Source organism: Pholis gunnellus (genome assembly GCF_910591455.1).
Source record: "Pholis gunnellus genome assembly, chromosome: 18".
NCBI lineage: Eukaryota > Metazoa > Chordata > Actinopteri > Perciformes > Pholidae > Pholis > Pholis gunnellus.
Window position 1 is genome coordinate 7,602,720 of NC_136545.1, and position 24,794 is coordinate 7,627,513.

General features: G+C 41.1%; 1 protein-coding gene across 1 annotated transcript in view; it reads right to left on the bottom strand.

Annotated features, from left to right (window-relative positions):
- Positions 1–24,794, bottom strand: part of cntfr (ciliary neurotrophic factor receptor) — a 200,479-nt gene that overhangs the window by 9,957 nt on the left and 165,728 nt on the right. Inside the window, exons 5-8 of the mRNA XM_079179221.1 lie at positions 21,136–21,253; positions 19,953–20,119; positions 13,234–13,397; positions 105–173 (exon numbers count right to left, since the gene is read on the bottom strand). Of these exons, the coding sequence (XP_079035347.1) occupies positions 105–173; positions 13,234–13,397; positions 19,953–20,119; positions 21,136–21,253 (518 nt within the window). The remainder of the gene's footprint in view (positions 1–104; positions 174–13,233; positions 13,398–19,952; positions 20,120–21,135; positions 21,254–24,794) is intronic.

Below are 24,794 nucleotides of genomic sequence, written 5' to 3' on the forward strand. Positions count from 1 at the left end.
TATATTTATATTTTATTGGTTTCTGATGGATCCAATTGTTTTTGGTGGATTGTTTTAGGTCTAAAATGATCAGTCAGGTAAAATGGCAAGACAGGAGATGTTACCTGGATGATGTATTCCTTCCCAGCATAGGCATCGGTGATGGTGTGGGAAGTGCTGTCAGAGAGCTCCACCTAAACCGCCAAAGGAGACAGCAGGTGGTCAGTTTGGATGACGGACCAGCACACTTTGGGGTATGTTCAGCGAGTTAAAGTAATTTTTGAAATCAATACATATAGTAGTTAACAAAAGAGATGTATAAATATATGCCTTCTGTCTGAATGGATTATATTGCCCCAGTGATACCAAATGTTCCAAGATGATGAATGATGAAAATCCTCAGCTACAAGAGGCAGTCATAAGCTAACAAGTAACTTTGGTCAGAATGTCATACCATTCCACCTTTAGGTCTACCTATAAAATATGTGCTCAGTATCGCAATCCTAGCCTGAGCCTTTCATGTTTAATGACGCGTAGATTCAGCTGTGCAATACAGTATACAACTTTCATTCAGTGCTTATTTATTTATAACGGACCGTTCTCTCATCATTATTCCGTGCATAGGTCAATTTTGTTGCTTTATCCTTGCGGTGTTTTACATTTCACTGTTGAATTGATTGAACCTGGATGCCCCCCAGCCTCCACACGCATACCAACAGTCAGACACACTTGCAAAAATACCAGTAGCATAATTGATGATTATCCCCAGAATGCTTTGGCATCAATGCCACATCATTTTACAACATAATGTAATGCATGCCAACATTTGAAAAGCCTTTTGTGCACACTTTCATTTGCAGAGCGCAATGAATGAATGAACAAAAATGGTTTGAGTCATGGGAGTGGATGAGAGAATGAGTTGCTGCCTCTCTAATTCACGGTTAGTTGTGTGTCTGTGTGTGTGTGCGTGTGTATGTACATGTGTGTTTTTGTTTGCCTTCGGCCTGTATCTGAAAGACTCAAGGAAAAATTGGGAGGAGGAGGGTGATACATGTTCTACTCCTAAAGTTGAATTAAATGATTTATGGACATATTGCCTATGGGCCTATTGCCTTCTGCAGTCTACCAGTGCAACAAGACACACACACACACACACACACACACACACACACACACACACACACACACACACACACACACACACACACACACACACACACACACACACACACCTACTGTAGGTGATTCAGACTGAATCTAGAGCTTGAGGTTATCTGTAATTCTTTATTGTACTAACTTAACAAGTTTTTTTATTGTGTTGGCCTGACTGTGCAGTATATTGTAAACATAAACTCAAATTTGGTACTAAGCCATTCATTTACCTCATTTCAACAATACTACCAAAGCATTTTGGAAGAGCAGACATTTCTTACTGAATGGCATCTTATCTTTAGAGAACGACAGCAGAGTAAATCTTCTTTTCTTCTACGTAATAAACGGGAGATTGAGCGCGGTCATCTTGGCAATCTTGAATTGTTGGTGCACATCTAGCTCAATCTATCTTCTGAAATTGTTTTTATGGTAATGTCTGCCAGTAATGGTGAAAGAAATTTGGACGAATGGTACAAACAATCACATCTATGTGAAAATGTAAACTTGTAAACCTAAAAATCTGATGGACAATTTTAGAGACAATTTATATCAAATTATCCTGATGACACTAAATAAATCAGTTCGTTGTGAGTCTGTATATTTCACTCTGCAGAAACTATGGACGAGATGGCCAAAACTACAAAAATAAGACCAAAAGTTATAATAAAACAGAACTGTTCTTGATATCTCCGGGGCTGCTCAGAAGAGTCTGTGATTTGTGATTAAAACCCCCTCACACACCATATCATTTTTGCTAACCACCAGCCGTAACCAAGCCTCCGATTGGAGTTTCCCTTTTAGTTCTTCAGGATGTGCAAATCTGGAGTCGATCTGACTAATCCTCTGTCTTCCTGTAATCGGTCTCCCATCGCTCACCCTCTCTGTAAAGTTGACCCTTATGTTTTCAACTTTGCCATCACAGCCTCTCTCTATCTGCTCCCACTCTTTGTCTCTCGCCCCCCTCTCCCTCTGTTCGGACGGAAGTTCAGGCTTTATCTGCCTAACCGAGCGCTACATTTATAGGCTTAATTTCATTAGTGGAATGCAACAGTCCAAGCATGTGTGTGCGTGTTACATGTTCCCGATGAGTGCGGTGTGTGTGGATACACTTTGTGTCTGGCGTGCGTGCATGTATGCGTTAACAGACGTGTGTGCAGCCTTTGTGGTTAAAACGTCCACTGTTTATGTGTAGCCCAACCAGCGTATCGAACCATAGCTTCTATCAGCATTCCTTTCTGACTCTGATGTGTGTGTGTTTGCATACTAATGTCTACCGTGTGAAAGCTTGTGAAAGTTCAGCCAGACACGTACGTCTGTTTGATTCCGCGTGTTCATGTAATTCTGTGCATGTGTGTGTGTGTGTGTGTGTGTGTGTGTGTGTTTCTGTGTGTGCTTGCATTTGATATGATTGAAAAAAAGAAAACACCAGTTTGGGAAAGTTTTCCTCCCCACAGTTGTGTTTGTGTTTCTTTGTATGCACATGTTTACTCTCAAGTCAGTCCATGTCTGATGCATTGTTGTTTCTGTTCACAAGGCTGATCTGGAACTAGTGCTTGAGCGTGTGCGCGTGTGTGTGTGTGTGTGTGCACATGTATGTGAACTACGGATATGTTTATATGTGAAGGAGTACTGTATATGGAGTAAACAGCTTGCAGATGAACACTTCCAGAGAGATGGATGTGTTGCTGCGTTGCCAAGTGGCTAAATAGGGAGAAGTGTGAGCAGCACTTTATATCACGTACGAGACGGAGAGAGACGAGGGGAGAGAGGGGGGAGGTGGAGGGGAGGATGCACTGAGAATGCGTGAGGGAAAAGGGGAGATAGATGGGAGGAGGAGATGCATTTTGGAGAGGCTGTTGCTTTTGCTGCCAAAAAAACGCTGTCAGATCTTTCACACTGCAAGACCAAGCCTGTGTGTTGTGGCAGTGGTGGTGAAGGGATGTATATTTACTTGTTGCTTGTGTGTGTGTGTGTGTGTGTGTGAGAGAGAGATAATTTATGCTTTACATGTGTCTGCAGGGCTGATGTATTGTATACTAAGCTGTTTCCAGCCTGAAAGAAAAAAGCGAGTGCAATTTGTGCGCGTGCATTTGTATGTGCGTGTGACTCAGTGACTCATACACACTCACTGGCACAAAGGAAAGCAGCACAAACACATTGTCACTCCCAACACCCAAATATTTACCTTGCCACAATCATGTTCCATCGACTCAGTGTAAATACACTGTGTTCACTTACCCCAAGATATAATGCGATAATGATAATAATAAAGATTCTACCCAAATGGAATGACCACAAAATGGTCTACTTTGAAAGCAATGATCCCTAAATGTCCTCACTTTGGAGACATTTCCTCATTTCCTGCATAAACACCATATGTCAGTTCATTGTAAACAGCATATGTGAGCATGAATGTTTGACGATGAACTGGAGAAAACAGAGATGTCAGGCCTGGTATTATTGCAGGAAGCCACAAGAGAGGCAGCACACCTGGATTTTCTAACCCTTTGAACATGTATGGAAATGCTAACTCATTGTTGCTTCCTCCTTAAACCGAGTTCAACAGCTGCTTTACAGCAAAAACAACCCAAACCGCAGACGCCACAGTTTAAGATGAGTGCTGAATAAACATTTTACTTGGCCTAACACTCAACGGCAGCTATCAGTTTGTGCCAGCTAGCTCCTCTTAGCGAGAGCAACGGCATTGCCAAAGTCATTCTGATCAACCAACTGTCTAGCTGCTGCCGTAAGTAAACACAGAAATGGACGCCAAAACGCTACCTACCTAGCTAGCTAACTAGCTGGGTTGTGAGTTTGGATGATTTTGGTTTCTCGGTTCAGTTTTGTCAGTGCTACTGTTAGCTAGAAAGCGACATTATGAAAAAAAGCGTCATTTTGAAATCGAAAGTGACATTATGAAGTAAAAAGTCCCGTAAAAAAGACAATAAAATCAAATAAAAACAACGTAAGAATGATGAAATGACATTTCATTATAATGAGTTGAGTTTTAGTAACTTTACTAACTTGAATTATTGTTTTAGAGAAGCTTAGAAATTCACACACACACACACACACACACACACACACACACAGCTTAGTGCTACTAAGCACACACACACACACACACACACATGCACACACTCCCCAAGAGCCTCTACACAAATCCAGACAATGAGAGGGGCAGAGAGAGGAGATGTGAACATTCCTCAGGGATTGCATAAGGAACTGTGAGAAAAAGAAGTGACCCTTTATTTTTCACACATCCTTTATTTCCCCATTCTCCTCCGCGCGTCTTTCCTCTCCTTTCCTTCCTATTCTCTTCCCTCTCTTTTTTGTCATGCGCCCTAATAACTCCTACTGAATACATTTCTTTCTCGTGCCTTCTTCAATCATTATCCTATCTTGTGCTTGTGTTTACTGTTGCAAAAACCTCAAACAAATTCCCCACTGGGATCAATAAAGTTTAATCTTACTGTGATGTTGTGGAAATGAAAAGTAAGGAATGAACTCCAGCTGATCCCTATGATTACCATTAAAAACAGGGCATACTAGGGGTCCAATAAATCCAATAAATATATGTAAAATATTCTCATTATAACCTTCATCAGGGGGATTATACTTGCGATCATACATATAGTCATACATACCAAATATAGACGCATATGCTATGGAATAAAGCACCATACATGTACTGTAGATCAGAGACGGAAATGACAATGACATAAGCAGAACAGTAGGCAGACAACAGGGAAAATATGTAAAGACAGAAGAATATGGAAGAATGAAGAGACTGACGAAACAGAGGGAAGCAAAAAAAGAGACAGTCGAATGAAGCAAGATAGAAGGAAAAGCAGAGAGAGGGAGACATGGAGAAAATTGGCGTCGGTGGTCAGATCTAATCCAGTGAGCATGTCTGTTGTCCTGGAAAGGAAACCCAATTATATGGCACTTCCACTGGCCCGATGGCGCTCTCTGTGTGTATGTGTGTGCACTGAGAAGGTTGGTCTCATTAGGTTGACTGACAGCTCCCATTTTTCCACCGCACACTCCTCCCATTTGAGAACACACACCCACACACACACACACACACACACACACACACACACACACACACACACACACACACACGCACGCACGCACAGAAACGCCAAGACCAGGGGTAATTTCTCAGACAGTATTTCTCTCTTTGAAGCCCCAATCGCCATAGCAGCAATTACTGTAAAAGGCAGCTAAGCCCCCCCCCCCCCCCCGCCCCCACAGCCAATCGAAAATCCAGAACTAGACCTTGCACCCTTAAAAAAAGCATGCGGCAATTTTAACAACAAAGCGGTGGTGGTGTCTCAACATTAACTCGGGTTTATGCTGTCATGTCGGCATGCCAAAAATGAACAAGTCCTGAAAGATACAATTTGAATCAGGATGAATCCCCGTCTTATCTTCTTCCCCTTTCCGTAACAACTTCCTTCTGTCTTGTTACCCACATCTTTTTCATGGAGATGGATATATGAACATATGAAGCTTGAATAAAAAGAAATATGCACATTTTCTTGGCGAACTGCCCGGCGTTGTACCATGCTTCTCATCCAATGTGAGCTGGGATGGGTCTCAACCCCACATGACCCTCCAAAAGATAAGTGGGTTTTTGGGGATTTTGGTTTCTTTGTCAGTGATTTGTAATGGTAAGTGGACTGCATTTATATAGCTTCTTTATGCTGAGAACATTGCAAGGCACTTCACAAAGTCTCCCATTAACCCACTCAAACTTCATACACGCCTAATTTGCACACTGGAGGCAGCCTTGAGTTACACTGCCTTGCTCAGGGACATGCAGTTGGAAGAGGAAACTGTTAAGGTGCTGTGACCTCTGCCTGTCAACCTGTCAATGCTCAATCGTATGATTTGTTAGCTTTGACAATGGAGTTAAAAGAAATTCAGACTGCATGACATTTTAAAACATTTATCTGATATTTGATGGACAGACTGCCTTCGGAATGTATTAGACTCGGACTGGAAGTTCTTTAGATATCTTATTTTTGCTTTGAACATTATGGGATGTTGACTTCATGTGCTGGACAGAAAGTCTGACATCCAAGTCTTCTAAGTGGCTGATAGAATCAAGTGACGTTTTGACCAGAAAATGACAAATAGCATTAATTGTTATAGACTTTGCCGTGTAGTAGGTTGTCCAAAGAAAACAGCCAGCTACAGCACAGTGAGCTTTGCATAGTATGCTGAGCGAGCGCTCACTGATTATTTCTGCTCGACACTCTCTCGAAGGCTGCCCCCTTATTTCAATTATTTGTCGGAAAGCCTCTAATTGAATCATCAGTCACTCACTGAAATGATCAGATGGACCGCCGAGTTGTAGCCCGCAGAACGATGCCTGATAAAAGCTGAACCTGACAGGACGCGATGAGTGGTGAAGCTGCTGCGCGCCAGCTGAACCACAGTCCTCCCAAGCGAGCTGCGCTGCTCAATGGCAGCTGGCACTGCTCGTCAGAAGCTGTTGCCTTTGGGGCAAAAAAAAAAAAAGTTTCTAATTTTACATTTTAGTATTTTCAACCAATACTGACAGTTTTTCCCAGGCAGACCGTGTTTGTTTGAATGACCAATGCATTTTTCCCATCCAGGCAGCTACTTTAGTTTATTTCAGCTTAAGTTGCTTGCTTAGGGAAATCAAATCAAATCTTCAGATCTTAACAAGACTCCCATGTTTCATTTGGCGACTGAAATGTTCATTCTATCCAAACGTTATTGGCCGTGAGACACAAGCCCCCAGTTTAAGCGCGTGTCCAAGGATTGACATGGTGATACAGACATCACTCGAGGCCGAGGAGAGGTCAGCGTCCCTGTTCATCTTCATTCACCCTGAGTCCCTGACACAGTAAGACCTCCAAAGCTCCACAAATAGACAACACAACTGCAATCTGGGAAACGCACACAGAATAACACAGACTCTTCCTTTGATCGGTGACATGTATGACCATATTCTTTTTGTATTTTTTTTTGTCTTAGCCTCTTTCTCATATATTTCTTTCATGAGTTTTTTTTTTTTTACTTCCCCTTTGACTCACACACAAAGTACAAAAATCTGATTTATATAAAATGATGTACAGTATATCTTTTATTAGATTCTGTCAAAGCACAACCCATAACAAATCTCCAGTATGTATCTCTGTGTGTGCGTAATATAAATAATACAATTCAACTTTAATGTATTTTGACAGCAGAGCTAAATGATGATAGCTTTCCCATGTCAAAGGACTGAAACTGTCTGGTGTGTGTGTGTGTGTGTGTGTGTGTGTTAGAAGGATTTGATAAATGATCTGTCTGTGGCAGTGTCCTTTATATGGGATGTTTTCCCCAAACAAGGTCTAAACATTTATCATGTGCACACATAGATACAAATGGATGGCTTGCGGGATAGATGGTCAGATAGCTGGCTAAATGCATGGAGGGAAGGGTGGATGGATGAATGGATGGATGGATGAATGGGTGGGAGAGGGTACAGCTGTCGATTGCTGAGAGGAGGGAAAAGTGGTAGCGAGTGGAAGAAAGGGTAAAAGGTGAGAGGAGTGTAGAAAAAGAGGAACAGGACGGAATGAGAGCCAAAAATGTCGAAAATCAGAGAAAAAAAGGAGCAAAAGAAAGGGAAAAAAAGAACACGGGCACACATGCACTTACATACATTATATCTACGTGAATCTACACACAATTACAACTACACACACACACACACACACACACACACACAACACAGCTCCTGGTTCACTATTGATTCATCTAAGTGCTTGCAGGATGAAAGTGACTTTTGGCAAACATACAAATGCCATTATTACATAGAAGAGCACACGGAGAGATAAAGAAAGTGAACAGAAGAGTGATAGGAAAGAAGGGCAATATTGACGGAGAGGTGAGGATGAAGGAAAAAAGAGAGAAGGAAAATGATAGAGGGAGAAAATGTGACAAAGAAAGTGAGGTGTGTGTGTGTGTGTGGGGGGGGGGAGATGGATGGATGGGAGGAGGGAGACGCAGCATGTCAGACAGAAGGACAAAGGAGAATAAATGTGGGATGAATAAATGAACGAAGGGCTAAGCCGTGTTGACGATGCTGACACATATTCCACCTCCTTCCTCTGCGCCGGCTGCTCCACTTATTGTGTCCCTTCTTTTTAACGTATGTGTGGGTGTGACAGTGCATGGGCAGCTTATGGGTGGACAATGCAGATATACAGTGGGGCTCTGCGCATGGACTGCAACAAACAGAATCTTTCTTTTAGCCTTTAAAGTCTTGTTATCTTAAATCCTTGTTATTTATTTTAGTATATTTAAAAAAAGATCTACTTTTGATACTTTCCCATTAGTGCTAATACCTTAAAACACAAGAGAATAAGGTTGACAGCTGCATTACAGTTTAGAATTATTATAATTTTTTTCCAAAATTCCTGAAACAACATTGGAAACATTGAAATGATCTCCCTGCACAGGCAGACGGTTTCACTTTTTGGCAGACTTTTAGGACTCGGTAATGACTTAATGAGATGGAGATGTTTGTTCTTTTTCTCCAGTGAGCTATATATGTGCATGTGTTGAATGTCTGTTTACATAATATGGTTAATCCGTGACTGTGTGCATTTCTTGCAGTTTCCACATGCATACTCAATATATATGCGAGTTAGAGTGCTCGGATAGCATTTGCATGTATCTTCATCTTCGTACCAGCATTTAGGAGCGTGTATGCATGTGCATGTGTTCCTCTCCGTCTGTATATGGCTGTTTGCGTTCATGAGAGTGCCTGCATTGAAACGTGCAAGTTTTCAGTTGAGTTCAGCATCACCCCCAAAGGGCAGTTACAGTGCAGCAGACGCAGTTCCACACAACGGAGAGAATATTGAGCAATCTGAAATTGTTCTTATCATAGTTGCTGGACCGTTGCTTTAATTGCAGTGAGAGTTTGAGTTCACGTCTCAGTGAAGGGAGATTGAGGGCGGGATGGAAACGAAACGAGGCCATGGGAAACAGAACAATTCACTGACTGAACATTTACATGCATACAGATGTGTTTCCATATGGCGATTCTGTCGCCTCTTTATTGCAGATGTTACTGAATTACATGAGTCCGGCCTGCCATGTTATGTTATGGACTCTTTGAAGCTGCAGCCTCAAGGAAAGAGATCACCGTCTTTACTCTTTACGGAGCGGATGATCCGGGTAGTCCAAGGACCAAATTAGCCTTTTTGATTACTCAAGTGCAAGACAGGGACGATAGCATGCACTGTTGCGTCATTTGCTTTGCTTCAATTAAAGGCTGAAGAACACACAGCACTAAATACAGAAGTAGTCGAGGTGTGGTGGCAGAGATGTGATGAAATTGCCACTCTTTTTGGACCAACAATGCACACGGAAATAAGACGGGGTGTTGTGTCGAGTCAATGAATGTCAACGAGCATGACGCATGTCCAGGTTCCAGTGTCATACACTTCCTGTGTGTGTTGCCCTTTATGTACTGAAACTGAGCTTATCTTTACTGAGCATCGTAACATTCTTGGTCAATCTACGTTTCAGTCCCGGCCTATTGACACCACACCAAATAAAGTGAGAACCAATTGAATATACGAGTTATGTCAGAGGTATCGTATTGGTTAAATCTCTGTAATTGGAAGAACAAGGTCTTATATTGGTTAGATCTAAAGTCTCTGCTTCTCTTTCATTATCTGTCTCGGCTTAAGATAGACGTTTCTTTGTCATTCCTCTCTCTTTTCCTTCTCTTGAACCATTCATCTATCTTTATTTAACTTGAAACAGTCAACATTCAATCGCTTTTGAAACTTTACTTTTAATGCAGTCTTCCCTTTTTCCTCTTGTCTCTCACACTTTCATCTCTGCATCTGTCTATCTGAGGCCAACTCCCCATATGAGCGTTTCTCTTTTTTTCCTCTACGCACCTCTTTCATCCACCATCCAATCGTCTTTCAACTTCCAGAATCAAATTAGTCTCAGGCTTGTATGCTTTATTTAACACAACATCTCAGTTTCCTTTTCTCAATCCCATTCTTTGACACTCATTTGTGGATTGTCACCCTATAACTTAAGTCCAAATCCTATCTATTAATGTCCGTCTCACTTATATATACTGCATCTGTCTCCCAGAGTCTGCTATCCATTCACGTTCTTCTCCCTCTCTGATGCACTCCATTCATCTCTACTTCAGAACTTTCCCCCGTTTTCCTCCTTCCGTCTGAATCTCCATCACTCTGAGTATCTGGGCCAGTCGTCCCGTCATTCCTCAGCAGGATGGATGCTTTCCTCTAAAGATCAATCTGATCCCGCCGCCGCTTTCATTTCTAACTCAAAACACATTTCAAATTGTTACACGTGAAAGCCATTCTCACCCAGCTCTGCTGTCCAACCACATTTAAGGTGAATTCCTCAACAATACTAACCACTTAAATTAGTATTCAACCTCAGAGGCTATAATTAATGAGGTTTATATGGGGCCAATAAACAGTGCATCTTATTTTGGCAACCTCATTTAACTCTACCTAATGATGTATGTCACAGCTTTAAACCTAAATGTTTTGCTCAAGAGTGCTACTTTAGTCATTAACTATGCAGTCTGCAGTATACTCGGCCATGATCGGCTCTAATGGCAGTAGCCACTGAGAAGCTGCTATAATCAACAGATATGTAGAGTTTTCTGCTCATAACATGGAAACACCATTATATGTCAATATGAAAACTGCACATGCAAGGGTGGGCTGGGTTTGTTCACAGGCACTCTAGAGGGGCAGACGTGCTAACATGCTAGTGTTATGGCAGCTTTGATTTGTTCTGTAGCATTAAGTCCAGCCCACAGAAACCATGGGAATGACTGTAACGGCCATTAAGAAGAAAGGGTCTGATAATCAGACGAAGTTGTCATTTCATTTGCACAGTATGACACTGTGTTCATGTTCATGACAATTATATATCTATTAACAAGCACTCTCTGCAGGATTGAGGACTAACACTCGGAGCCAACCCCTCATAAAAGGGGCAGAAGTGCAATCATAGAATGATCACGGTACAGAAGTGGTTCCCCCTTCTGAAAACCACGTTTTCTGCTGCAAAAATGAAAAGCATCACCATGAAGACATTCATCAAAGAACACTGCAAAAGCCCAAAACCCTGCGGTCTTTCAGCTGTCACCCACCCTATTTGTGTAATTTACAAATTATGTGTTCTTAGCCAATCCAAATATTGACTTAAGGTTTCCCATCTTTCCCGTTATGCACCAGTTCACATATTGATTGATTAGTGTTGAGGGGACCAAGGTGAACTGTGTGTGTGTCAAGTTTAATAATCAAATTATCCCACAAAAGATCTGAGGCGTAATTATAACTTTCCTCATGCCAACTGCTGAGAGAATGAGAAGGAGAGAGTGAATGGAAATGTGTGTGGATAATAACCGTATGTGTGTGATTGTGTGACTGAAGGTCTGAGCATAGATCTAACATGTAGCTATGATAGCTGTGGTGCATGTTGGATAACTAAATGTAGTTTTACTCTGACATATTGTTCCATTTCTTGTTTTGAGATTGCAGGAAAAATAATGCAAAAATACCTGTCAGTAGTTCACCGAGGCCGAAATAACATTGTTCAACACTTAAAAACCTAAAAACAATTCAGTGGTTGATAATATAAAACTGATCAAAACTTTTGAGAAGCAGGAATCAGCTAATCCTTGTACTTGATGAATCACTTGAAACATTACATCAATAAGTCTAATTGCTGTAATTAATATAAACAATAAGCCCCCAGTTCATTGCTGGTAACGGACTGCAAGCAGCCTAATTAGGAGAATAATTAAAACCAAGAATGTCTTGAGGGTTCGCTCATCTCAGGTGCCTTCACATCTGCAGTTCAGCAGTGTTTGAACTTGGAGAACGCAACACCAAGCGGTGCCAAATAGTCACAGTGAAAATGATTGGATACACTGATATTTTACACGTTATTTCATGTGTATTACACTGAACAAATGACACAAACAACAGATGAAGATACCCGCCACATAAATGCGTGTGAGCTGCTGTTATGGTAAATGGAAAGAGTGAGAACAAAGGAAGGAAATGTTGACAGAGTGAGGTAACGACAGAGACACTTGTTGAAGGATACATGCCGGAATGGAAAGAGCGAGAGGACGACTGACAAAGAAAATGTGTGTTTTTCCATGTGAGAGTCTGTAACCCAAGTTCTTGGAACAACACCATTGCGAACCATTGACGGGCATGATAATAACGCTGCAATGCTAGACCTTAGGAGAGGGAGCATTCATCCCAGGAATCCTATAGTGGACACATATGCTTTTACTATACGAAGCCCTGAGGGATCTGAACTTACAAAAAAAGAGTCAGATACAGTAACATACACCAAAGAAGCTGAGCGATTATGTCTGTCGGACTAGGGATCAAACTCAAACAGATACAGGTTGGATCATTTCACGTCTAACTGGTCTCAGAGGAATCTCTCTGGACAAATAACTATAGTCTATTTTTCTTTATTTAAAAAAATATCCTTATACGTCTATAGATGACAAAAACTGGTGCAAAATTTGATTTTTTTCATTGTTAAAAGACAATCTATCTTTCTTCTGGAAAATGTGCCATTTCCTTTTGAGAAATATTTTTGCAATGAGGTGGAACTCAATCTGCAAAATGGAGGGAGACCATTTCCAGAGAAAAAATGAATACGTGCTCACCAGAGGTTTTCAAATACCATATAATGAATCATAATCTTACAGGTGTTTTTCAATGTTGACTTACAGCTTTTGGTAATGGAGCTGTATCTGGACAAACACTCTTGACCGTTTATAACTCCCTTCACTTACTGCATAGTTGTTACATGTGTCAGACTTTTCTCAGGGCAAGCTGTGTTACTCATAAGTGAGGAGCTCATTTTCACAATGTGTGATTAACGTCCATGTGTTTAGTTTTCACAAGAGTTTAATCGTGACCTCAAAACCAAATGCCAAACTGGTTGTGTGAACTCTCTGTTTCTCTCTCTCTCTCTCTCTCTCTCTCTGTTTCACACACACACACACACACACATAGCAGCGCCACTCACATGCTGCCACTGTTCTTTGATGAGTGGCCGGTATCGAAGGAAGTATTTCAGAGGGAAGTTGTCGATGTCAGGCCAGGTGGCGGGGCTGTGCCAGGACACCTCCAGCCTCCGGGCGTTGAAACGGATCGGGGTCGCTGTCACGCGCTCCGGGGGGTCTGGTTTAACTGTGTGGTGGATGAGAACAATCAGTTAAAGGGGCACCCCACCGATATAACACATACAAGTTCAATACAGTAACAAGCTAATTTGTAATTGTGCAGTTCTGGAAATTGAGAAACACCTGTTTTCGTCCATTGTTCAGTTCAAGCAGTGGTCACGACTGCTTGGCTCACAGCTCAACACAATTTGAACTTTTGCCGCACCCCCGCTCCACTCGGTACCGTCACAACACACCACAATAATGCAGGAGGAGTGTTTCTGCGATAATGTGAATACGACTTTTTCGCTTGCGACTTTAAATATTTGACAGAAAACATTAGAAACTAGGGACATGGAGTCTGAAACATGAGGGAAGAGAAGGCCAGAGAAGGTCTCATGAAAGATGCTATTGAGGTGCATGATGCAGAGTTTTTGAACCTTGACTCAAACTAGGAACTAAAAGTCAGGATATTTCACTCTCTAATGCTAAATCTCAAATTTTTTACTTAACCTTTTAAGGTTAAGAAGTCATTTATAAGAAGGGTTCTCTCTCTACGCCTCTTTCTTCTTATGACTAAGGATCATTATTATTATCATTATTGCATGGTGTCCTTAAGGTCACCGTGTACTCCAATGGAAAATAAATATTCAGAGGGAGGTTGAGGATGACATTTATTCATTTCCCAGTGAAAGACAGCGGTGAGGACGAAGGCAGAAGCTGACAATGTTTGAGGGAACTGAAGACGGGAAACCTACGAGTCCCTGATATGAATGCATGTATACATGTTGTGTTTCTGAATACCTGTCAACTGAGAAGGACACGCAGACAGAGAAAATGAGCAAATTCTATTCAATGCTTTTCATAAGATATTGAATGACTCAGTCTTTGTTGGATCGCTCCCACTAGGGAACACACTGGCCTGACACTTCAGCTACATGAAACCTTTTCTCAGCCAGACACACGTATGATATTACAATAGGGAATGGATAGCTGCAGTAACAACCAGAACGATAATACACATACAAATAAAGTACAAGAGGATGAACTCAATTTGGATGAAACCCGCAACAACACACATGCGGTAAGGCACCTAAACAGACAGCACTCAAAGCACATACAGACACAGACAAACAAACAGGCATCTCTCTCAGTATGACCTTCATAGAATGAATAATGAAAATATAAAAGACCGATGGAGATGATAAAAGACAGATAAAAGCAGACCGACAGCTTTCTCCCTTGAGAAAGACATATTAATCTCATTGTGACCTTCTTCAAGTAAATGTGTGAAAAGATGAAATAGGGACGGGAAGAACTAAAGAGAGAGAGAGAGAAAGAAAGAAGGAACAGCGCATACAGGCAGAATGAAACCAGAGTGAAGTCAGTGGAGACTAGAGATCACAAACTCATCCTCTTTGTCCACATCCGATTTGTCCAACAGGAGGAAACATGTGCAGGGACGGAACAAAACAGAGAGAAATCTGTATGGGTAGGGAGTCCCAAAGGCTTTTAAAGTATTCATCTGACTTGAAACGGAGTATGAGCTTTGTGTTGCATGAGTAATGAACACATCCTTCTTTTGAAGCACTTCTAATAATACTAGCGCTGAACGACGGAAAGGACTTAAATGAAAAGTGAGACAGTGAGAGTCTGGGACTTCACCGACCAGAACACCAAAACATGGCGAGGAACAAATGAATGGGCTCAAAGCATTTCACAGTGTCCATTAAACTTAAAGGAATGTTGCCGTTAGATAGACACAAGACACCCTTTCTCAATTCTGTTCTGCAAATTGTCAATTGCCAACAAATACATTATAGAAAAAAAACAAGGCGGTGTAATGAGGCGAAGAAAAACAAAGATGTGTGATCATGAGGTTATAATTTTATCAGATCTCATTTTTGTGCCGGCCCCGTCCCTGCTCGGCTGTCATGACTCCCTTGACTCTGTTCCTTCACATTTGCGTCCACATTACCGTCACTCTTTCCTCCTTTAAGTCTCATGTTGCAACATTCACTGCAGCCCGTTGGTTTCTCTCTGGTGATGATGCAAGTGAACAGGTATAGCGTAACATAAAAGTCTAATCTTTCAAACAGCTACTTGAGAGACCATTATGCTCACTGTCTTGCCGAAAATGGAATGAGAGAGAGTGGGAGGGAGAGTGGCTAATCTTTCTTTGTAAAAAGAAAAAAGTGTAGCTTAAAGGCTGTCCAGGTGTCTAAGACTGTGCAGCAATCAAAGCAGTAAAACAGAAGAGAACTGCAAAAGCTACATCTGCTTGTAGATGTACGCTTACCAATGCAGTACATGACCTGAATATCTGATTGTAGTGTTTCTAAAACCATTACTGTGCAGCATCTAGTCCTTTTACTTAATGCAGCGAGGTTTGTATGCATGCTAAAAAAACCCCACACACGACATCTAGAAACCCTGTAGCTACACTACACCAGATTTCCTTTCAAATAAATGGGCTTTTAAAAAAAAAAGACGAAGAAAGAAGTGGAATCTATGAATCGTTATAAAGCAAAACAGATGTTTGATGACAGCATCTAATGCTGCAATTTAACAAATGGGGAAAATAGAGAGAAATAGAGTGCTTCGATCCGCTGTGAAATCTTACAGAAATAAAATGGAACAAAAAGGGTAAAAAATGTCCTCTTTTTTTAAACTAGTGTTGCTGTGGAAGTACGGCTCAATAGCTCCTCCTTCCATTCAGCCTCATTGCTGGAAGCAGACTGTATTTTAATTAGGAGGTAATTCCGACTAAACTCTACAATACATGACATGTGCTATTCTATGTGCACAAACATTTTGTGGGTGTACAGTAAATGTAGAGCACGAATTGGGTTCCTTTCATGGACTCACTAAAACAAAATCTCCTGCTCACATCATGAAATGACTAGAACGTACGTCCTTAATTCACATGGCTGCTGTCCTATTTGTTCAAAGCTACAACAGGCAAAGAGAATAAATGTGAATTCTAAAAAGCACATCAGAAAGTTCTGTGTCAGGTTTTCTCTCTTGCTAAATAAATTATAGATGACAGTCATACTCCAACATATCTTCTCATATCTGGAAAACTAAGACCACGGAGAGTCGCACTATACCCGTTTATTAATATGAAGCAGATCTGCAGCTCTTGAGACAATGCCTGCGCCTTCGGTATTTTTAGTTGGAAGTTGCAACAGTAAGAAATCTGCTGCTGTCCCAGAGACGGTTGGACTTACGTTACGTTTGGTGCATGGTAGTAAACAGTGCATCTCTTAGTAAATAAGCCTCTAAAAGTCTGCCAGCTCTAGTTGTCTAGTTGCTTTTTTTTGTAGACAATGCTGACATCTGACCTTCCTCGCTGAATCTGCTGAAATTAGCAAAATATGACAACAAATATCTTTAAATAGCTAAATCTTGAACAACAAACCAGCTTGTCAGTGCAGTCTGGGCTCCTTATTTGAACATATCAGAGACAAAAAAAAAATGAGACAGCAACTGAAAATAGCTGCACGGTGTTGCATTAAAGTATTTCACACTGCTGTAATTATCCCCTGAAACTTAACTTCACTTCTATTGACTGAAGTCAACATTCACTGGCTCCTCCTGGGACCTGCACACAAACCACCATAAAGCAGCCACAAAAGAAACCTGAATATAAGCCCTCCATCTTTAAGTATTAATTGAAAGGATGAAAGTGACAGATGATTTAATGGTATAGGAAGAAACCCACTGCAGCTACATCTCCCCTTTGAAATTATATTCATTTTAATCACAAAGAATAAATGATGTAGTCCTTAATCATGCTCAGGTGGGCTAGTGTTAGAAAATCAGTGTAAGTAAAACAAGCTTTAACTTTAGAAGTCTTTACACTTTAGACAAGATCATCATTGTTTGATGATCTTGGCACAGGAAAGCTTTAAGTTATCATTTGATGAGTCTGAAACTTCCTTGAGGGTTCTCTTTGTAACTGTACCCAGAGCAAGCACATGTGAGGACACACACACACACACACCTACACACACACACACACACGCACAGACACACACACAATCTCTTCTAATTTCATCCCAGCTTTGGTCGGATGAACAAGGACAGTTGAGAATCTTCTTACTCCCTCTCAGAATTCAGAAGTGCACCGGGAAGCATGAAATTGTTTTATTTATTTACGATCTGCCTCGTTGTCCCTGATAATGAATGTGGCTTACAACTTAGAATGGCATGGGAAATACTTTTAACAATGCAGGGACAAGGAGGAGATGAGGGGAGGAGAGCAAGAGGGGCGAGAGAAGGCAAACTATTTGAAACACTTAGAAAAAGTTAGAAAACAGATTAACCCAGCAAGGGAGAGGGGAAGACCCCATTCACAACCGTTTTTGCTAAATTTGAAAACTACGTTTTTAGGTTTTGGCTTTCAACTAGCAATTATAAAAATAAAAATAAAAGATCTTTTCAAAGTCTCTTATTTGCAAGATACTGTTCTTGTGTTCAAGTCTGAATAAAAAAAGAGGTTCCTGTTGCTTTCAACTCTCATTGTGATCAATCACAGCAGCTGCATTGTGTTATTAGTTGTAATAAAATAAAAAGCAAGCGATCATGTAGCGCATTGATGGCAAAGGAAGCAAGCTTTAGCCTGCTAAGACATATAGTGTACATAAAGTCTACCGATATAATGTGGTGATATAACACTATTTTATTGTTTCCTATAGCTGCAATTTAACTAAACGATTTAGACAAAAAGACAAAATGTCGACTTAAAACATAGACTGTATATAATAGTCACGGTGACGTCACCCATTGGTTTGTGGGCTGCTGTTTTGTAAATGAACATCATGCTGTATTGAAGAAGACTTGAATCTAGCGAATAAGACGATAAACTCATGTTTACAATGTTTACTGAGGTAATAAATCAAGAGAGAAGCAGAGTCATTTTCAACTAGAGGAGACACCCCCTGCTGGCTATTAGGTAGAATGCATGGAATGGTTTCAGGCACTTCAGTATTGGCTTTACTTTTCAGAATGGGAGGTTGCCGCCTGGCTTAAAAGCAAACTTTAAGAAATAAATCTAAAAATAATAGTGTGGACGGACGACATTTGTCACACAAATGGTATTTGAGAAGATGTGGCTGGTGACAGAGACGGAGGAAGAAGCGAATAGGAGGGAACAGGGGAAAAAGTACAAAGTCACATGAAGGGAATGTGGACATAAAAGAGAAAGCACAAGGAAAGAAAGGAGCAGTGGGGTGTTTTGCGATCACCAATAGTTGAGGGATATTTCCTCAGCCGAGGCGCTAATCCGGCTAGCATTAGCATTTTCATGAGTCCTGTGTCCGGGGCTTGGCAGAGCATGTCACTGCCTCATTTGGTTACTTATGTACACACACACACACACACACACACACACACACACACACACACACACACACACACACACACACACACACACACACACACACACACACACTCTCCCTCTTTTTCAATACCTCGCCCTCTCGGCCGACACACTCCACACAGTCGCTCAGAGCCCCATTGGTGTCTGTGTGTGTGTTTATGCGTCATGCACACCCGTATCGCGCTCTGAGCATTACAACAGAGCTGAAGACTGCTGGCAGCACTTCCCTTATCTATTAAAGTACTTCTCATTCCTTCTTTAAAATGAATTTCTCCTCTTCACTGCTTTCCAGCCAGAGTCGCTTATGAATTCTAAGAGTCTTGCTATTATTATGTAGCCTTCTGCCGCCTAAGTGAACAAAAACTTCACAATCCAAACTGTATTTATTTTTCAAACTACTTACCACATTAATGAAGGTTATAATTTAAAATGGAAAAAAGCAGACGAAGTAACTTTTCTGGTTAATTCTTACATTAAATATGAATAAAATGTGCTTCCATTGCAGCTGCTGTTTGGATTATCTGGTACTTTCAGTGAGAAACCAGACCTTTGATTTGTGACTGTCACATCCCGTCCAAGCCTCAATTAAATAATGTTTGCTGCAGAAAAGGTTCAGAGGTAGCATGTTTATTATATAGTGCCTTTGGTAATGACAGGGGTGCACAGTCAGTGGGTTTCTTGCTAATGGACTATGCATGTTGGTTAAAGCGAAAAAGAAAAAAGAAAAAAGCTGTGCACTCTCCTTCCAGCTGGGTGACATTTATTTGGCCATTGAAATTCCAATTTCCTTTGTCTTTCTGGCACCGAGCATAACTGTGTGTGCAACAAATCTCCAAAGGGAACAAGAAGTCAATGAAATCAGTCATCTGTGGTCAAACAAATGCGTTAACATCGCTCAAGGGTTGGCATCCTCAAAGAGATGCCTCGACACTCTACATCTTAGTTCTTATTGCCAATTTTTGTGTCAATCTGTGTGGGAAAAGTATCTTAGACTTGTCCCTGAACTAAGTTCAAATAAAGAGCTGCTTGTAAGCTCTGCAGCCTGAATGAGTTAGAAGAAAACATAAATGATCCATTCAAAACCTCTTCAGTAAACATTAGTGCTTCACCATGAACGTGCATCATGTTGTATCAACTTTGGTTACAAACATGTAATAGAACACCAGAACATAATAACACTTCACATGGCGTCTATCTCACCTATACTGGACTCTTCAAAAGAAGTGGTGGTAGAGGCTTTCCCCAAAGCATTGACCGCCGTCACATTCACTTTGTAGGGGAAGCTGGAGAAGACCTCGGGGAAACGTACACGACAGCGATTCTTGTGGTCGGGATCTTTCTGCACCTCCAGTGAACGCTGGTTGTGTCTGAAGAGCAGAGTTAGGAGCAGATAGAGTAGAAACAAGGACAGATGTGAGTAAGGCAGGGGATGGTTTACTTCAAACTGTTGATTATACCTCCTTAGTTTTTATTTGTTCTTTATTTAGTAAGTCGTGAATATTCTTTGGGGAAAAAGGACAAAAGAAAAACGCTGTTCAGAAGAATGAGGAGCTTTTGGCATAGAAATACAGTAAATAATCACTCAAAGCGCCACCTGATGACTGGCTGAGCCGGACACTATACAGTAGTTACCAACGACTCCTGCTGTGAGTGTCTCCATTGTCCTCGTCTATACTTCTCACTGTTCTCTCTTTTACTACTCAACATTATTCAAACAGAATGATGTCGGCGTTACAAAATGAGTGAAGGCAGAGTCCACCTGCTGTGGTGTGAGCTGTGGGACTCTGTGATCAGGGTACATCAAAGAGAACCTGAGGCAGACGGACTCGCTGGGTCTCCATGCACACAGTCTCTACGGTCTACCTACTGTTGAAACATGCCCGCAGGAGAGAGGTGTTTAACTACAGAGCGAAACCAAAATGATATTATCTTTCTTATAAACCCAATTTATAATCTTAAAACAACCTTTTTTTGTTTTCGTTTTACTGACTGATGTGGATTCTGGTTGCCTTGATATTTGAGTCATTCTCATTTAAAAATACATTTGAATAGTTAAAATGAGTAGCCAGCAAGTTTTCTGTTCAGTAAGGTCAGAAATAGGAATCCTTCATCACTAAAAGCATACTTTTTGATGATAAAATGTTTAAAATCATAAATTGGTGCCTCTGCCAGTGAAATAATTTCTAGATTACACCAAATTTGCAACATTATTAATGACCCTAACCCCCTGGGTGTCTTCAGTGCTTCATCCCCCCTTTTCAGGTAAATAATGCATACACTGTAGTAAAACTTAATGTAAGCTGGGTCTTTGCATGACACACCAATAATGACTTCAGCATGTCATTCTAAAAGTTGCACCCAGACACAAGACCAATGCACTTACTGCACGTCGACTTCAAAGGTGGTGGGGATGTACGTCGGGTGCAGTTGGTGCCAGCTGCAGTAGAAGCCTTTCGGGTAGGTGTTGGATCGACAGGTGACTGTGGGCTCCCGAGGGGGAACTGCAGAAAGAATAAAAAAAGACATGTTAACTAACATATAGAGTGCATTACATAATTAAGAACTATGCAGAGTTTGAGAAAGAGGCTTTAAGAAAAAACAGAGACATACCAGAGAGATATCAAAGTAACACAGCTCCCATGAATTAAATGCAAAGCAGCTGCCTCTAATTACACATTTCCTCATTGAATTATTCATTCTTCATCAAGTATTTCATACGTACATGACGTCACCGTTTTAATTAAGTTGCGCCTCTGTGTTTTATGAGATATGCTTTTAATGTGTTTAGTTGTGATTGCTTGTGTTTGTGTAATTCATTTTTTTATTACACACACAAATTAAAGTTACTCATTAAGAGGGATTGATCTAGATCAATTATATACCTGCAAGCTAAAACCACTTCCTTTAGCTTTCACAGTATCACTTCTTATTCTCTATAAACCTCAAGCTTAGGCAAACCTAAAAGTGTTAAAACTGATATCTTGATTCAATTTGTATTGAGAGACCACGTTGTTAGGAAAATGTCAGGACAGATTCAACACCGGATTTTAATCAATGTATCATTCCTGCTCACTCTGTCACTGGGCAAACAGCGTATCTACTTCCTCTTGTTTTTATCTAATGACTGCAGCCGGGTTAAATATTGGGACTGAAGGCAATTATTTTGAAGTTGACTGTATTTGCATTGATTTTTGTTCCCTAAGCTGCCTGAATGTTGGATGTACAAGAAAAAGTGAAGTGAAAACCTTCTAGTGAAATATGTGTCACCCAGGACACATGTCTGGAACAATTCAATCAAATTTAAATTATTTAAGAAAACGATTAAAGCGGAATGCGATGGAGAACAGATCTGGAGAAATTGGAGAGACAGAGGAATAAAAAAAAGACGCTGGGAGGGGAGATGGTGTGTGGAGAAAGGAAGGATATTGGAGTGGTGGAGCAACAGAAGAATAAAAGAGGTCGGACAGAAAAAGTGATGTTACGCCAACTCTGGCCTCCTCCAAGATTAGGGTCTCTTCTTCACGGCTAGTCAACCGCGCACTCGTCCACCACTCCCTCTTTTTCTCCCCACAGCTTCTTACCCTGTTACCCTTGTTATCTCTACTGCATGTGACATACAGTGAGTGTACAGTGCGACATCACAAAAACCCATTTCCTCAAGTTATGTTTTACCTATAAATCATTTTTCAACTCTTTATTCTGTTCCCAAATTCACCCTCGCTTTCTTCTTTATCTTTTCTTGATCTAAATTGCAGCGTTTTCTATCCACACATGGCGCTTCATTGGTCATGCTGCAGTATATATCGCTTTGATAATATATGGGGCTGGCGTCGGACTTTAGTTATTAAATGTTGGATCGCAGCCAGTAAGCATTATATACTCCTGATAAGATATGTTGACCGATAACAGCCACATTCACACACTTTGATTCTTCATATAGTAGTCAGTAAAGCACACCAGAGTTGAATGGGTGGGATGGGTCGTCCTGTCTTTAAGAGCCACTAACCCATTCAGTGTGGACATGGGAAAAAGTGCATGAGCTGCTCAGTCGAGCAGGATGTCTGTCCCCTGTGGGAAAAAGGATCGCACCCAATGTGTTCGCAGAACAGGGCTTCTAGGGTGTGGCCAGAGAAAAAAAAGGTTTTTACAGAACAGTGATGAAAGGAAACCCTACACTACTTTAAGGAGCATAGAGAGAAATGGACTATTTCAAATAATCTGTTCAGCTATTTTCAGTAGTTTGACAAGTTTAGAGAGTTACATTCAAGGGATTTCTACATATGCGACCCTGAAACGGGGCTGATAAAGTAGTGTGTGCAGTCGTAGTCTGAATGTCCTTTCAACAATGGCCTGAATGTTGATCTAGATAGAGATGCAATGACGTATAAAGTGCTGCACAAAGTAATGTAAAAGCACACAAAGTGTGTGTGTGTGAGACTCCAAATTGGAAACTAGCACTGATGAGATAAAGGCTAAGAACTGTACATGCCAGAAGAAGTTTCTCCTATAACTATACCGTATATTTGGAGTGCATTATGATTACTATATGGCCCTTTAAACATCTATCTATACTAAATAAATAAAATCATTAAAAAGAGAGAGGGAGGACAACAGCGCGAGTGGAAAGGCAATCCCTCAGGAGGGAGGGACTTACAACAAGCAGATGGGACAATTCCCGTCGACATCACATGTAAGTGCCACAATGTGTTATATCTCTGTAGCGCCAGCAAAAAATACCCAAGGCCCAATTCATCCAACACATCTCAAGTATTCCTCTCGTCACTGATGATTATATAGGTTCATTTGCATCCAGTCTCAGAGACGTTATCCTGTAATGTTTTGTAATTTCAGCACTAAGTAAGTGCGGTGCGGTTCCGTCTTTATCTCTGTCTGCTTCCTCTTGGACGCTGGAACTTCTCTCTTGGATGAATAATCTTGTTCTTGATGAAAAACATGAATACGAGTAATCCTATGTTTTGTATTTATGATGGCTAAATTAAACAATAATAACATTTCCACAAATTGTAGCAGCATCCTGTCTAATTATTTCATAATAATGATATCAGAACGACCCTCAAGGAGTATCTGGCCACACACACACACACACACACACACACACACACACAAGCAAGAGGGTAGGCTTGATTGGCTGCTATAGGGTCATATCAGAGTCGCACACAATAAGCTGTGTTTAAGCGGTCACCACGGCAACTAATTAGCCTGTCAATAACGTCAACGAGGAGGTGCCCAGGACGACATCCAATCACACTCAAATAATCACAGAGACTAATTGGGGCCATCTCAATCAATTGGCTCCTCATCTGAGAGCTTCAGTCAAAGTCACACACACACACACACACAAAGAGAGCTGCAGGTATTCCTATCGGCTTTTTAGAATTAGCCATGATCAATCAAACCAGCTTATTACGGATCTGGAGGAGCTCAATGATAACGTTGCGGTTTTAGAGAGAAAAGCAACGGAGGGAAGGTGAAGGGCTACAGGCGTGGAGAGGATGAGCATAGATGTGTGTTGATGCCAGCTATGGTTGGAGTGGTCTGTTTGCACTCCGGAGTGTTTACTCCTTTCATTTAGTTTGAGTTGCCACGTGTGAGGGGCTTCAATCAAACCACTGCTGAGACACCTCGAACTGCAGTTCACTGGCAGTGCACCGTTGGGCTCCTCCAAGGGGACTAAACGTGTGTGCTTTGCTAAGAGGGAGAACACGATCCGCACCATGAATACGACTGTAAAACGTCCCCCATAACACAAAGGTGTTTGTGTTTAAGGAGACAGATGTGGACATCAGAATGCCACCGTTTGAAACTCAAGCAAAATAGAAAGAGGCGAGGGCAAAGCAAAAACTGGACTGCTGCTGATACAAGCTATCAAAACTTCGCCCAGTGGAAGTTACTTGGAAGTCCATGTGATTTAAGTTTACAAGCCCTGCATTGCTTCAGTAAGTGAGTAATCGGTCAGTTTGAGGAAAGTGTCTTGACTTAAGTGCTGCTATGAACCTGTGCGACTGGAATAATAAAACACAA